The sequence below is a fragment of the Populus trichocarpa genome, chromosome 4, assembly GCF_000002775.5.
Source record: "Populus trichocarpa isolate Nisqually-1 chromosome 4, P.trichocarpa_v4.1, whole genome shotgun sequence".
NCBI lineage: Eukaryota > Viridiplantae > Streptophyta > Magnoliopsida > Malpighiales > Salicaceae > Populus > Populus trichocarpa.
In genome coordinates this window covers 16957433-16972283 of record NC_037288.2, presented here as the reverse complement: position 1 = coordinate 16972283, position 14851 = coordinate 16957433, and the positions used below count along the sequence as shown (strand labels likewise).

Below are 14851 nucleotides of genomic sequence, written 5' to 3'. Positions count from 1 at the left end.
AAGCATAAAAAAAAAATCCATACCATGTTAGCTCGATATGATGCAAATGACACTGTTCCTCCAGAATGAGTGCTTATTTTGCCATCTGTTTTGGTTAATCGATTCCTCCTAGCAGATTCAGATCTCCTTTGAAATTCAGGGGTGGACCAAACATCTTTGATCATTTGATTCCAATCATCATTGTTTATCCAGGCAGGACCTTTATCAAGACAATCTATAATATTTGTAGTGTTTTCTTTTGACATGGCTTTCTTGCGAGCTCGTGTCAATTGTTGATTCAAAGCTATCCTAGCCTTATCTTCCCAAATATTACGAACAATCGACTCATCTTCCTCAGGAAAGGAATATTTTTTCTACCAAATAATATATATACCAAGTAAAAAGAGTGCATAAAATTTCAAATTATATAAATAATTAATCATATTGTGTTATCTTGTTCAGAATTTGCAAGATGATGTAATAACTAAAGAAATTAAATGATATTAAAAAGTAAACAAGAAATAAGAACAAATTATAACACAAATCAGTCATAGCTATTCAGTTGATAATTTTCATAATTCTACATTAAAGTGATCAAAATTGAAAAGAATATTATGGAAATTAGTGTTGGTTCTTACCTTAAACTCTTTAAAGAGTTCATCCCTGCACATTGGATCTACTTTTTCCCAAGAGTGCCATGCTCCCTTAAAATTGGACCTCAAAATATCTCCGATTGCACGGCCACACGATGCGTTATTGAACCTGAAAATATATAATAACAAACTTATATTAAACAAATAATTACACAATAATAAGTAATTTTTTTCATACTTGAAAATATAACCTTAATAAGTTAGTTATTAAAAGTTTGAACTTACTCTGTTGTTCCATACAAACAAAGCTCTTTTTTTCTTGTTATTGGATCTATTGGCGTGTCAAAACCCTTCCTTTTAACACTTTGATCATAATTGTATGGAGAAGATGTTGAACCGTGATACGATGGAACACCATCTTGATCCTCATCACATACATCTCTCTCATCACATACACCTCTCTCATTACTACCGTCTCCCTCATCTTCATTTCTAATGTTCACATCATCATCATTACCATCAACTCTCCCATAAGTCCCATGTAAATTATGTCCTCCATAAACAAGTTGGTTATCTCGAGAGAAACCTCCTTGAGTTTGAAGCAAATCTTGAAAACGAAAGCCCTCACAATATTGATATGCATCAACCCTCCCATAATCATGTGGAGGAGGATGTGTACTCCCCAAAGTGGGTATATAATACTCATTTACGTTCTGATACACAGGTTGATGAAATGTGGATCCTTTGTTATTATGCCTTGATGTAGTTTGAAATGACTTGGATGAAGTGGACCTGTCACTCCTTGATGTGGACCTGTCACTCCTAGAATCTAATATGGATCCTCGTCGAGGCATGCTAAAAACCAGAAAAAATAACTAACATTTAATATGAATATATACAACATAACAATAAATTAGCTCATATTTAAACCATCAGGAACAAAAAATTCACAGATATTTTCCCAAGACTGCCATAACTAGAATGAAAACAAACTGTTAAATCTCATTTTTTTCCCAATTCATTACAAACAATATCTAGTTTATGATGTTCAAAATCAGTATGGATTGTCCACTTAATAGTCATCACTCCGAAAAATATTATACTTCAAATAAAATAATTACTGTAACAAAACCAATAATAAAAATAAAAATCTAAATAATTAATTAAACAGAAATCAAAATTTATAAGTATGCTTACCTTAATGTTTGGTCCTATAAATCAAAACATTGAGTAGGAAGAACCCTTTCTTTCACGCTTCAACATCTGTAAGCAAGAAAACGAATCACAAAATAAAATATAACATCAGAATCACAATTTAAAGATTGATACTTGAAAGGTTTTAAATGGTTTCAAAGGTGAATGAAAATGATTTATGTAATGTGATGCAAAACACACACTTCAATAAAATAATAATAAAAACATTGAAAGCCTAAATATTGTCAAATAATATGAAATCATTCATACATATAATAAAGATAATTCATTACATATACTACAAAATATAATTAACTTGTGCTACTCATTATTATCATCATTCCTAACCATCACCACCATAACAATCATCATCATCACCATCACCATCACCATCACCATCACCATCACCATCACCATCACCTTCTTCTTCTTCTTCTTCATCTTCATCTTCATCATCTTTGTTTCCCCAATTCATGTCAAGTTGAATCAATTCATGTTGCCCGATTTCTTCATAATAAGATGATTCAACAAGTATATTTGGATCATCAAGTGTTGGAGTAGGAAGGACACGACATGGTTGAGAAATCTCATCTGATTGATCAACATCAAATGATCTCACATTGTTGGCATCTTCAATAAATTCACCCATGTCAACATTATAACGACTTCTAGCAGTTGTCTTAATAACCGTCCACCATTCAGATGATTTATTACCAGGTGGATATGTATAGTAGACTTGTTGACATTGTTGTGCTAACACAAAATCTTCATTTCCATGTAGTCGAGATGTATGCTTGATTTCAACCAAACCATTCGAAGGATGCACTCTAATCCCTCGTTTTGTATCATACCAATTACATTTAAACATAAATAACTTGCACTTACTCCCCAAGTATTTTAGCCGAACAACTTCTTTAAGCATTCCATAATAATCACGTTCATTATCATCATAGCAACTTCCTTTCACGCAAACTCCACTATTCATTGTCTTTTTAAAACGGCCATAACGTTGAGTATGAAATTTAAAACCATTCACATAATACCCATTATAACATTTCACTGAAGTTGAAGGGCCCATAGCAAGTCCAAAGAGCTGATTTTCAATTCCGTTAGATTGGTATTCCACCTAGCATAATAGTTAACTCCATAAGAAATAATGATTTAAAAGAGATTAATAATATTTTTAAAGTAGCTAATTGACATAAAATATAAATTAATTTTATTAAAATACTTACATTATTTTTTAACCAATTTGGAAAGATCGCTTCGCATAATTTTTCAATTTCACCATCACTCGCATATGGTTGTTGTGACTTTAGCTCTTGTCGACATTGCCTAAAATTTTAAAATGTTAAAGTTAATAATAAATTATTATAAATTTAGTACAAAATAATATTTCATACTTACTCTAAATAAGGCTTCAGTTCTTGACAATTGAATATCACATAGTTATGCGCAATTTGCATTTCAGCATGTGACAACTGCCTTTTATAAAATCTTTTGGATAATTTTTTCCCTGGATAGGAAAAAATAGAGAGACATCCATCTACACTTCTAAGGCCACCATCATCATTCCGTGGAACTCGATTCCAAATTGTTTGCACGTCATCACCAAAATAATGAGATGCAAAATTGGTAATTTCATCAATCAAGTATGCTTCACATATGGAACCCTCAACTTTAGCTTTATTGGTCACTTTCTTCTTCAAATAAAACATATACCTATATCATTTCTGTCAATTAGTTTATTTTTAAAAAATAAAAAGTGAATAAAATTAACATAGTATGAAAACATACCGTTCAAATGGATACATCCATCGATATTGAACTGGTCCACCAACTTTTGCCTCGTAAGGTAGATGTATCGTCAAGTGTTCCATGGAGTCAAAGAAGGATGGAGGAAAAATCCTTTCAAGTTTGCAAATTATTTCAATTATATTCATCTGCATTAACTCCATGTGCTGGGCATTTAAATTTGTTGAACAAATATCTCGAAAAAATACGGACAATTCAGTTAATGCCTCCCACAGTGGCCTAGGTAAGTAAGGTCGGAAAGCGGTTGGAAGAAGTCTTTGAATGAAGACATGACAATCATGGCTCTTCATCCCCGAAACCTTACATTGTGCCTCTTTCACACATCGTGAAATGCTTGAAACATAACCATCAGGAAATGATAATTCCTTCATCCATGACAAAACTTCTTGTTGTTGTTTCTTGTGTAGACAATAAGTGCCTTTAGGTTTGTAAACCCGACCACTCATATCTTGTTGCAAATGTAAATTTGGCTTCTGACAATACAATTGAATATCCAACCTAGCCTTTAAATTGTCCTTGCTTCTATTTGGACAATCCATTACTGTATAAAAAATATTGTCAAAGACATTTTTCTCAATATGCATGACATCAAGATTATGACGAATCAAATTTGTATGCCAATATGAAAGCTCCCAGAAAATGCTCTTCTTCACCCAATTGTGCTTAACACCAAAGCCAGGAATTTTATCATTATATGATGAACCTCCATTATGTCCCTCAGTATACTTGGACACTTCGTTTAACATTTCCAAACCAGATGGACGAGGTAAAGGAGGAAGCCTTTCAATTACTCCTTTCAAAAACTTATCAGATTGAAATCTATATGGGTGGTTCATGGGTAGGAATCGTCGATGACAATCAAAAAATGTAGTTTTCCCCCCATTTTTTAATCTAAAAGCCTTGCTATGCTCCATACAATAAGGACAAGACAATTTTCCATGAGTACTCCACCCCGATAACATGCCATATGCTGGAAAGTCACTAATGGTCCACATCAAAGCTGCCCTTAATTGAAAATTTTCCTTTCTGTATACATCATATGTTTCAACACCAAAAAACCACAAATTCTTTAACTCATCAATCAAAGGTCTTAGAAAAACATCAAGCTTTTTACCCGGATTCTTTGGCCCAGGAATCATCATTGTCAAAAACATGAATGGTCTAGTCATGCACTTCCACGGAGGCAAATTATAAACTGTCACAATTACTGGCCAACAAGAGTATGTATTTGAAGACATGTCAAATGGACAAAATCCATCAGTGCACAACCCTAACCGAATATTTCTCGGATCTGATGCAAAGCTTAAGTGGACACGATTAAACTCCTTCCATGCCTCCCCATCAGATGGGTGCACCATAACCCCATTATCAGACTTATGAAAATGATGCCATGTCATATCTTTGGCATGATATGGAGACATGAATAGTCTCTGAAGCCTTGGTGTTAGAGGAAAGTATCGGAGTTGCTTCTCCGCCTTATTGGAACCTTTACTAGTTGGATTTCTAGGTTTGTATCGTGAACTTCCACAAAAATCACAATTTATTTTCATTGCATCTGCCCCATAGTACAACATACAGTAATTAGGACACACATCATATTTCTCATAACCAAGTCCAAGTGGCCGCATAAATTTCTTGGCATCATAAAAATTTGAAACCAAATTTTCATCATTAGGCATGCAACTTTTTGTAAAGTCAATAAAATTGTTGAAGGCATTCTGAGTCAAATTTAAAGTTGACTTCATATTAAGCAATTGTACACAAGCAGATAATTTGGATTGCTTGGTACACCCATCCCACAACGGCTCCTCCGCAGCTTTCAAAAGCTTAAAAAATTTAGTTGCCTCCGGATTTGGAATTTCCCCTGCTACCATAGGACTAGACACATTATCATTATAGAATGCATCACCAACCCCCATTGCATCCATAACCAGATTCCTATATGGATTCTCTAGACAAACATCATTCACATCATGACTCATTATAATCGATGAAGGTCCAGCCAATATTGGTTCTGCGACATAAGGCTCCCCATGTACAGTCCAATTTTCATAACAAGGTAAAAACCCTTTTGTCAATAGATGTTTACAAACATCATCTTCCTTTAAAAACTTTTGATTTTTGCACCTCACACAAGGACATCTAATTTTTCCCCCAGATATATTTTTATCAATTGAAAATGCAAAATTGATAAATCTTCTAACACCAGTAATGTATTCAGGACGAAGGCGACCATCCATAAGACGACGATACATCCACGATTGATCATCCATGTTAATCTAATTAACATGACAACACCAATAAGCATTTTTTGAAATACGCATACTTCTTTAACTACTAGTACTTAAACAATCCTTTAAAATAAAATATGTACCACATGAATAAACTTTAATTATTTGTCCAGCTCAAACATATATGAAGCTAAAAAATGGATAACTGTTTTTCTTCTACTTTTTCTTATTGAGTTTTTAAATATATGGGTTGTTTAGTGTGACAATATGAGTGTGTGAGGAATTCCCACACTCATATTGTCATTTATATTTTCTAACTAATGACAAAAATATACTTTTTAGATTATGTTCGGTTAGTATTTTATACAGAATGAATGGATAAAGAAAAAAAAATATTTAGTTGAACAAATATTAAATAAATTTATCTTTATAATAGTTTTGGAGTTCATTTTTTTTATTGGTCCTTCTAACTTTTGTTACCACCTGAAATAGTTTTTTTTATTTTATTTCGATCCTTTTATTTTTATTGGATCCATCAAACTTTTTATTTTTATTCGGATCTTTTTTTGACATGAGCATAATATTATTATTAATTAATTGACATGAGCAGACCGTAAGAGAAATGTTGTCTTCTCAATCTCAACGTCACAATATGTTTCAAGACTTGACAAATAGCACGACATTTAAATTTACAATTAATTGATATATTATTCAGCCACCTCTAGGTTTCATTTTGGTCTCCTAATTTCCATAAAAAATAAACTCAATATCAGATTTAATAAAAGAAAATCATTCAATTAGTTTTCTTATACAAACTATCAATATTGTCCCAATGAAAGGCAGAGTTCCAACTACTTGAAAAGATTACAATAGGCATGCCCAACAAAAAAATTATGCACGATATAATTAAGCAACCATGTAAAAATGGAGCAAAATAGACTTACCTAAGCCCCAAGAATCAATGGCACAAGGTGGAGGTTTTCTTATTGCAACCCAATCAGATTTAGCCAACTCTATTGGATTATATTGTGATCCAATAAGCCATTCATATTGCTGGAAAAATAAAAAACATAAACAGTATGTTACACCCATCAAGTTATAACAATTGCTAGTCTTTAAAACAAATCCAAGTGAAATTGATTCCAAGGATGCGTCTGAGAGAGTGGAAAGACATGAAAGGAAATAAAATGCACAAAGGAATCGAATGCTTGCTTTGTGTAAAAAGCTTGAAATGATCCAGAAGACAAGGTCTTCCAGATATGTGCTAGCTAATTGGAATCTGTTGGAATTTAGCAGGAGAAAAAAGCAGACATCTCCTTTTTAAATAGAAAATCATTACTTGCAATAAAACTTCACTAGTTAGTAACTCCTGAATGGAGAACTTTTTTTTTTTTTCCTTTTTCTTCAGTTTACCCTTTTGATTTTATGTGGAGTACTCAAGTTCAGTTTTACTTTTTATTTGAAGCAGTCCTATACTAGGTCTGATGTGATGTGGATGTCTGATATCCATTTGACCAATTAATTTCGCACACGAGTGTTCATTGATGATTCTACCATTTGGGGTTGCTAATTATAGAGTCTGACCCTGTTATCAATCTGGTTGCTGTTCACATTTTTGTTAGCTAATTTTGTTCTTTTATATTTCTATATTGTTAGACTTGAGTGGTTACAGGTCTAATGCCCAAACAACTTCTGTATGCTTTAGTCTGTCAACAGAAGAAATGGCCGAGACATTCTTTTGGTTACAGGTCTGACGAGACAGATTTTTAACATAGAAAAGAATGTGTACATCAGGAAAAAGCGTTGCTTTAGGTCTCTTTTATCTTGGAATTATTCAATCCAATTCTTATTTGTTACTACATGAAATGGAAGGAAAAACAGTTGACGTCTGTGCTTTAATTTACAGCAATACTTTCATTTATGATGATGTCATATGAGGCCCCTGTAACATAAGAGATTTACTTTCCAGTTGATATACAACTTAATTTGAAAATAAATATCTTTACAGTGGAGAATAAATAAATAAATCAATGTAGCATTATGACAGTCCAAAACATCTCCTCATTCCTCCACCATCCATTCACAGCGCAACAGCTTGCTGTCAACCAATAATTTTATTTTCTTTCCCCGTAATTATAAATCCAATTTTACCTCAAAGCTACAAAACACCACGACTTTACAGACAAATTAAGGAATCCTTAAACAGTCACCACACCCTCCACTAGCAAAAATAAAGTTTCCCCATAAGATTCTGCCCTTAAATATGTCCTTATCACCTCTTACCCCATTCTTTTTCCTCTTGTAATGTTCCCCCCCCACAGCTTATTGTAAAAAGCATTAATTATTCTTCTTAAGAGGAAAAACACCAAAAACATGAACTTCAGGAAGCAATATGTAAAAGCAGAAATAAAAAAGACAGTACTATGCCCAGAAAAGTTAATTGAATATAATCCCAGCATCATGTTCACATACTAGGATCTACAAGGACAATAAATTTAAATATGAATAATCTTATCCCAATGAAAAGCAGAGTTCCAATTAATTGAAAAGATTACAATAGGCATGCCCAGCAGACAAATTCAGCATAATCTAATTAAGCAACCATCAAAAAATGGAGCAAAATTGACTTACCAAAGCCCCAATAATCAATGGCCCAAGGTGGAGATTTCCTTGTTGCAACCCAATCAGACTTAGCCAACTCTATTGATTTATATTGTGATCCAATAAGCCATTCATATTGCTGGAAAAATATAAAAAAAAACATAAACAGTATGTTAAACCCATCCAGCTTTATCAATTGCTAGTCTTTAAAACAAATCTAAGTTAAACTATGAAAAACAGAAAGAATATCCAAGTTAAAGTACTGTTTAGTTTTCATATTTTCATGGCAATTGTCTTCTCATAACAATTTTTTTTCTGAATTGAATAAGGAAAGAAAAAAAATAGTCCTATGCCCTGAAAATTTAAATATGCATATTTAAATTTTGATACAAGAGAATCAATACACACCACTTAATCCCGTCTTTGGTAGCTATTGCAATATCTGAATTTTGTTTGCTGAAAACAGGAACTCCATCAACCCTCCTGCTCCCATAGCTATGTGGAATAGTCTTGAGAAGTTGGTGTGCTGCCTTGACCTGTGAGAGCATAAATCAGATAAACAGAATTATGAATCTATCACAATAAATACAACTTTGTTAATACAATGTGGTATGAACAAATGGTACCTGCTTTTAATTTGGAACAAACTGAAATAGTTGAGGTTTCTCCTGCATAACACAGCAAAATAAAAGGTGGATTATTCCAGAAAATGATATGATATTACAAATATGAATAGGATCGCAAAATTTGAATTTTGTCAAGGAAAATAAGTGCCTATAAGTTTTGCAACTAAAACTCATAATTGCATATTTTGAAATAATATCTACACGAATCAGCAACCACCACATCCTAGTAAGTTGGATTTGCTGTGACTAAAAGGCAGCACTAAAACTCTGCAAGCATGCTCAATCAAATCACAGGAAGAAAAAAAGAAAAAAAGAAACACTTGGACTGCTACGAAAGAAAGGCACTTTCAGTGGCACAAAGAAACAACAAACTACCTTCAAGGACAGTTTTAATAAAATAGCATCTTTTATTGTTCAGAAAAAACAGAGAAAAAAAAAGAGTGATCTTATATGCGAAAATAGAAACAGAGATAAGATGAATCCGTTCACCCCAACAATCATAACACAAAAATAAGAAAAAAGCCAACAACTGCAATCCAATTACCATATTACAAAACAGTAGTTTGAAGAGAAAAATGCATCCCACTTATACGATGATATGAAGGTATCTCATGGGGGAAAACAACTATCTACTGGCAAAAAGAAACCAAAGGGAAGCAAAAATGATTATAGCTCAACTGCTGGGACATCAAAAAATTTATGAACCGTAACCCTAAAAATTAAATTGGGGGTTTTGATAAATTTTCAATTACACATGCATAATTAGGTTATAGATCATGGTAAAAACATTTTATAAACCCCTATATTACCGAATTAATAGCCTAAAACCATTATTCAAAGTATTGAAAAAAAAAAAAGTTACCTGTGTTCTTGAGTTACAGGTGACCGAGATCGTTCTACAGGACAGAAAGAAACCTGGATTGGGAAAGTTAGGTGAAAAATTTTTAGTGCAAGTTAAATTGCAACAAACAAAAACAAAAAACCCTTAATTACTTACCTGAACTATTGAAGAAAACCGTGAAACACCCAACCCGTTTACAAGGAGATACCTTAAATCAGCACGTTCGATGGTGATAATGATGGGTCTGGTTCGATTTTGTTCAGATGAAGGAGAAGAAGATGAAGAAAAGAAATTAGGGATGCTGAAGACACGAAGAAGATGAAATGTTTGGGATAAAGGAAAATCAAATCGATGAAGAGAGGGTGATTTTTCTACAGTTCTGGTTCGATTTTGTTAGGGACGAAGGAGACTGGAAGAGTGGAAGATCATTAATTTTGATCTGTTGGTTTTGTTCATTTCGTCTAGATCTGTTTGCATTTCGGTGTGGGGGAAGAGCACTGGGGTCGATTTACCAAAGCCAGCGAAAAATAAACGGTTGGGATTTAATCCTTGTAAATGTAATCAACGGTGCTCGTAATTTTGGTTTTATATTAAAATTTAAATAATTATTTTTTTAATTAGCAACGGAAAATCCGTTGCTAAATTCAACGTAAATTTTGCAACGGATTATCCGTTGCTAAAGTCCGTTGCTGATATTAAAAAAATAATATATATGTAATCCGTTGCAAATCCGTTACTGAATTTAGCAATGGAATTATCCGTTGCTAAATTCAGATGCTAATACCCCATTTTTTTTGTAGTGTTTATTGATCTGTCGTGTAAGTCCTTCAGAAGCAACTTAGTTTCTGTGTCCCGTACATGCTTGAGCATCTCAAGCCTGCTGTTTGAGAGGAGCTCAACCATGGTTAGCTTTCTCATATCACGCCAATATTGCCCATAAGGTGCAAAGCCGAGCATAGCATGGTCGTAGCCCATGATTTTTACTGCCAGGTATTTCGGACGTGCAGCAAAAACCATGTCGTTGGTAGCTAAACATTCCTTCACAATTTCCCAGTTGCTCACCACCAGCACTCGACGAATTCCATGGCAGACAGAGAAGATTGGCCCGTACTTATCGGCCATGACCCCAAATGTTCTATGTAGTAGCTGGTTTGCTCCTCCAAGAAGATGCAGGTGACCGATAATTGGCCATGACCCTGCTGGCTCTGGTGGCATCTTGCCTTTTTTCTTGTTTGTCGTGGCATATTTTGTGGACAGGAAGAGAGAAATTATACCAAGAAGAAGGGCATATAAGGTGATTTCTTGCAGCTCCATAAAGATTTTAATTCTTTTGATGGATCCTATAAACAATGGATTTAGTTTGTAATGAAGGTTCAGTATGCTAGTATTTATTGTTCTGCTCGTCCTTTTGATTCATCCTAGGTGAGTGCTTGTAGAATCATAAAAATCTTCCGATTAAGATAGATACAGGAGCGACACTCAATTTTTGCCACAAGGGACAAGGGACCTAGCCGTCGTGACGCAATTGGTTTTTTTTTTTATTATTATTATTATTATTATTATCTGGTTTGACAATTCCATCTTTCAACTCATCCAAATCCATAAATTTTTTCCACTCTGAAATTTGGATTTTATAGACAAAATAGTAATTAAAACCTGAAATCAAATTTGTCTATATAACGGTAATTGCAATATAGTGGACAAATAAATATTAAATTTTTTTTTAATTAATATAATTTAAATAAATTTAAAATTTATATTTATTTTGTTGAGAGATATTTTAATTTTATATTTTTTAATTCAAAGATCTTGTTTATAAGTGCATCTAAACCAATGTAGTGGTGTTGGAATCTTGAGAGATAAGATAATATATAGAAACATTCTAGTTGTACAAATAAAGAGTAATAAAACTTTAAGGACAAATGATTCATCACTAACAATAACAAAAGTCTCATTACGTTAAAGTGCTTCAACAAATAACTACAGTTTGTTTTAATTTAAGCATATATACTTTTATTATTAGTATGCATGCTAGAACTTTGAATTAATATTAATTGTAAGTTTGGATATATAATTTGTAATCATGCTTTTTATTGTTATTTTTGTGTTGAAAATATGTTTGCCATGAATTATTATTTTGCATGCTTATATATTTAAACTTGTATGAAGTATAGGTTTTTCTTGAAAATTTTCTTATGTTTAAAATGTCTTGATATGATAAACTAAACATTATTGTTCGCTAGTGTGTGTCTATATATATTTAAACTTTGACTCTACAATCTTAAGGCTTTATAGTTTATCTTGTGAGAAAAAAATTATTATATAGATTAATTGTGAAAAAAGTTTTTAGCATTTTTAAAATTTATATTATTATTTAACAGCTTTTTAAGTTACTATATTCTCATATATAGATTTAATTTTATTTCTATATGTTTTAATCTATAACCTTTTGGTATGTAATGATTTTTTTTCTTTTTGTTTAATTTTAGAAGCTTGTTATATATCTTTGTTTTAAAATTATAGTTTATCTTCTAAAATTATTTTTCATGTTATTTGGATGGTTTGATGCATGTCATAAATTTTATTGATTTATATTTTTTTAATAAGTGAATAATTGTTTGTTTGTGATAGTTTATGCAATCTTGCTTATACTCTATAAAATTGGCATCAAAGTTATGTGGTTGATTTTGTTCACATATATGTTATTGTTCACATAAATAGAAAGTTAGTGCGGTGAATAGATATGATTTAGGAAGTTCTGTCTAAGGAGATTGAATTTTAAATGAGATAGTTTGTGACCCCTCCAATCTTTTCTGAGAACTTACTTAATGAAAATATTATTTACACGATACTATTTTTGCATACGATACAATTTATATGTGAAATGATGATAATTGAATAAATCTCAGTAAACAAAACATGACTTAACATAGTAACCCAAGAAAAGAAATGATTGTGGATTTTATCTTGTATAGTTTAAATATTTTTATCTAAAAAGTTGCTCTTTTACAAGTTTTTATTTTTTTACTTGCTTATTGCGGAACCAAAATATTTATTTATAAATATTATTGGCTATTATTTTTTATAGATTATATTATGTCTTCTACTCTTTTTACTCAAGATTTGGTTGTGCCAACCAATGTTGCTTCGACAAGTACTTCTTCGGTAGTGAAGGTTCCACCATCACCTTCTGTGGTGCATGGTGAGAAACCTGTAAAGTCCAATGGATTGAACTTTAAAACGTGGCAACAAAAGATGTTATTCTATTTTACCACCTTGAACTTGACAAAGTTCTTAACTAAGGAAATTCCAAAATCATCATAAAATAAATATGACCCTACTACCATGGTGGTTGTGAATGCATGGAATCATATTTATTTCATGTGCAAAAATTACATCTTTAATGAGTTGGACAACACATTATATGATGTGTATAGTTCAATCAATAGTGCAAAAGCACTATGAGAAACTCTAGATAAAAAGTATAAAATTGAAGATTCTAGTGTGAAGAAATTCATAGTCGTTAAATTTATAGATTTCAAGATGGTCGATTTAAGGACCATAATGAGCCAAGTTCAAAGGTTTTAACTTATCTTGCATGATATACATGTTAAATGTATATCTCTAAGTGAGTCCTTTCAAATGGTTGCAATCATTGAAAAATTATCATCATTTTAAAAAGACTTCAAGAACTATTTTAAGCATAAGAGAAAAGAAATGAGAATTGAAGACCTCATTTTGAGGTAAGGATAAAAGAGGATAATAAGTTATTCGAAAGGAGAACCAAATCTTCTAATGCTCCAAAAGCAAATACTGTGAAACAAATGGTAAAGTCCTATAATAAAAATTTAAGGAAGCTTGTTATGAAAGGTGAATGAATTGCCAAGAAGTTTAATGACAAGTGTTTTATCTACAACAAGACTGGGCATTTGGCTAAAAATTACAAGAATAGGGAAAGCAAGGAAATCATACGAAAAGGATTGCTCAAGCCAATATCACCGAGGTTGATCACATCACTAATGAAGTTTCAGAAATGAACTTGTGTTGTGTTATTTTCAAAGTCAACCTTATCAACAATCCAGAGTAATGGTGGGTTAAAATTGGTGCTACAAGACATATATGTACTGAAAAGAAGATGTTTTTCACTTACAAAGAAGTGGATAGAGAAAACCTATATATGGTAAACTCATCAACCTTCAAGGTATTGGATGTTGGAAAGGTCACATTGAAGATGACCTTTGAAAAGCTTCTCACTCTCAACAATGTATTGCATGTTGCTGATATTAGAAAGAACTTAGTGTTTGGCTCATTGTTGGGCAAAAACAGTTTTAAGATGGTTTTTAAGAGTGATAAATTTATACTCTTTAAAAGTGGTATGTTTGTAAGAAAATGGTATTTATGTGATGGCCTCTTTAAAATAAATGTAATGACTAGTATAACTAATGATGAGAACAAAATAAGAATGTTTCTTATTCTTATCTGCTTTAGTCTTATGATGTGTGACATGACATGTTAGGTCATGTGAATTATAATTCTATGCAAAGGTTAATAAACCATGAATTATATGATTTTTGAGAAAAATCATAAGTGGAATTTATATAGAATCAAAACTCACAAAACTTTCTTTTCAAACAATTAAAAGAAGTAGTAAACATCTAGACTTAATTCACTCAGATATTGATTATTTAAAGTTTGTGCAAACTATACAGAGAAAAAAGTATTATATTACTTTTATAAATGATTGCACAAAGTATTTTTATATCTATTTGCTTACGAGAAAATATGAAGTGATATGAACCTCATGATCACGTGGTCATACAACCCACAACAAGATTGACAACGAATCCTCAAAAGCCAAAACAAGTCAGATAAAAGGGTGACACAATGGAAACCTATCCCAAGGCACCAGCACTATTGAAATAAGAACCCCACCCTACGAATACCAATTCACTAACAAGAAGTATAAGGGAG

At 32.2% G+C, this 14851-nt stretch overlaps 1 protein-coding gene and 2 long non-coding RNA genes across 3 annotated transcripts; all 3 read right to left on the bottom strand.

Moving 5' to 3' along the window:
• Window positions 1–2747: 2747 nt before the first annotated feature.
• LOC127905198 (uncharacterized) lies at window positions 2748–3885 on the bottom strand. The gene is made up of 3 exons (XR_008058982.1): window positions 3564–3885; window positions 3174–3488; window positions 2748–3101 (listed from the first exon to the last, which is right to left on the bottom strand). It is a non-coding gene; the product is annotated as an uncharacterized LOC127905198 (long non-coding RNA).
• A 2759-nt stretch (window positions 3886–6644) lies between these two features.
• On the bottom strand, window positions 6645–9951 carry LOC112327198 (uncharacterized). The gene is made up of 5 exons (XR_008058981.1): window positions 9902–9951; window positions 9040–9081; window positions 8822–8949; window positions 8444–8552; window positions 6645–6865 (listed from the first exon to the last, which is right to left on the bottom strand). It is a non-coding gene; the product is annotated as an uncharacterized LOC112327198 (long non-coding RNA).
• Window positions 9952–10657: 706 nt separating this feature from the next.
• Window positions 10658–11095, bottom strand: LOC127905259 (xanthotoxin 5-hydroxylase CYP82C4-like). Its single transcript, XM_052452581.1, has one exon. It carries the CDS (start codon window positions 11093–11095, stop codon window positions 10658–10660), a length of 438 nt encoding a protein of 145 aa, XP_052308541.1.
• Window positions 11096–14851: the final 3756 nt, after the last annotated feature.

Coding starts and splice junctions, on each gene's coding strand:
- LOC127905259 (XM_052452581.1), bottom strand. CDS start 11,095: ATGCCACCAGAGCCAGCAGGGTCATGGCCAATTATCGGTCACCTGCAT.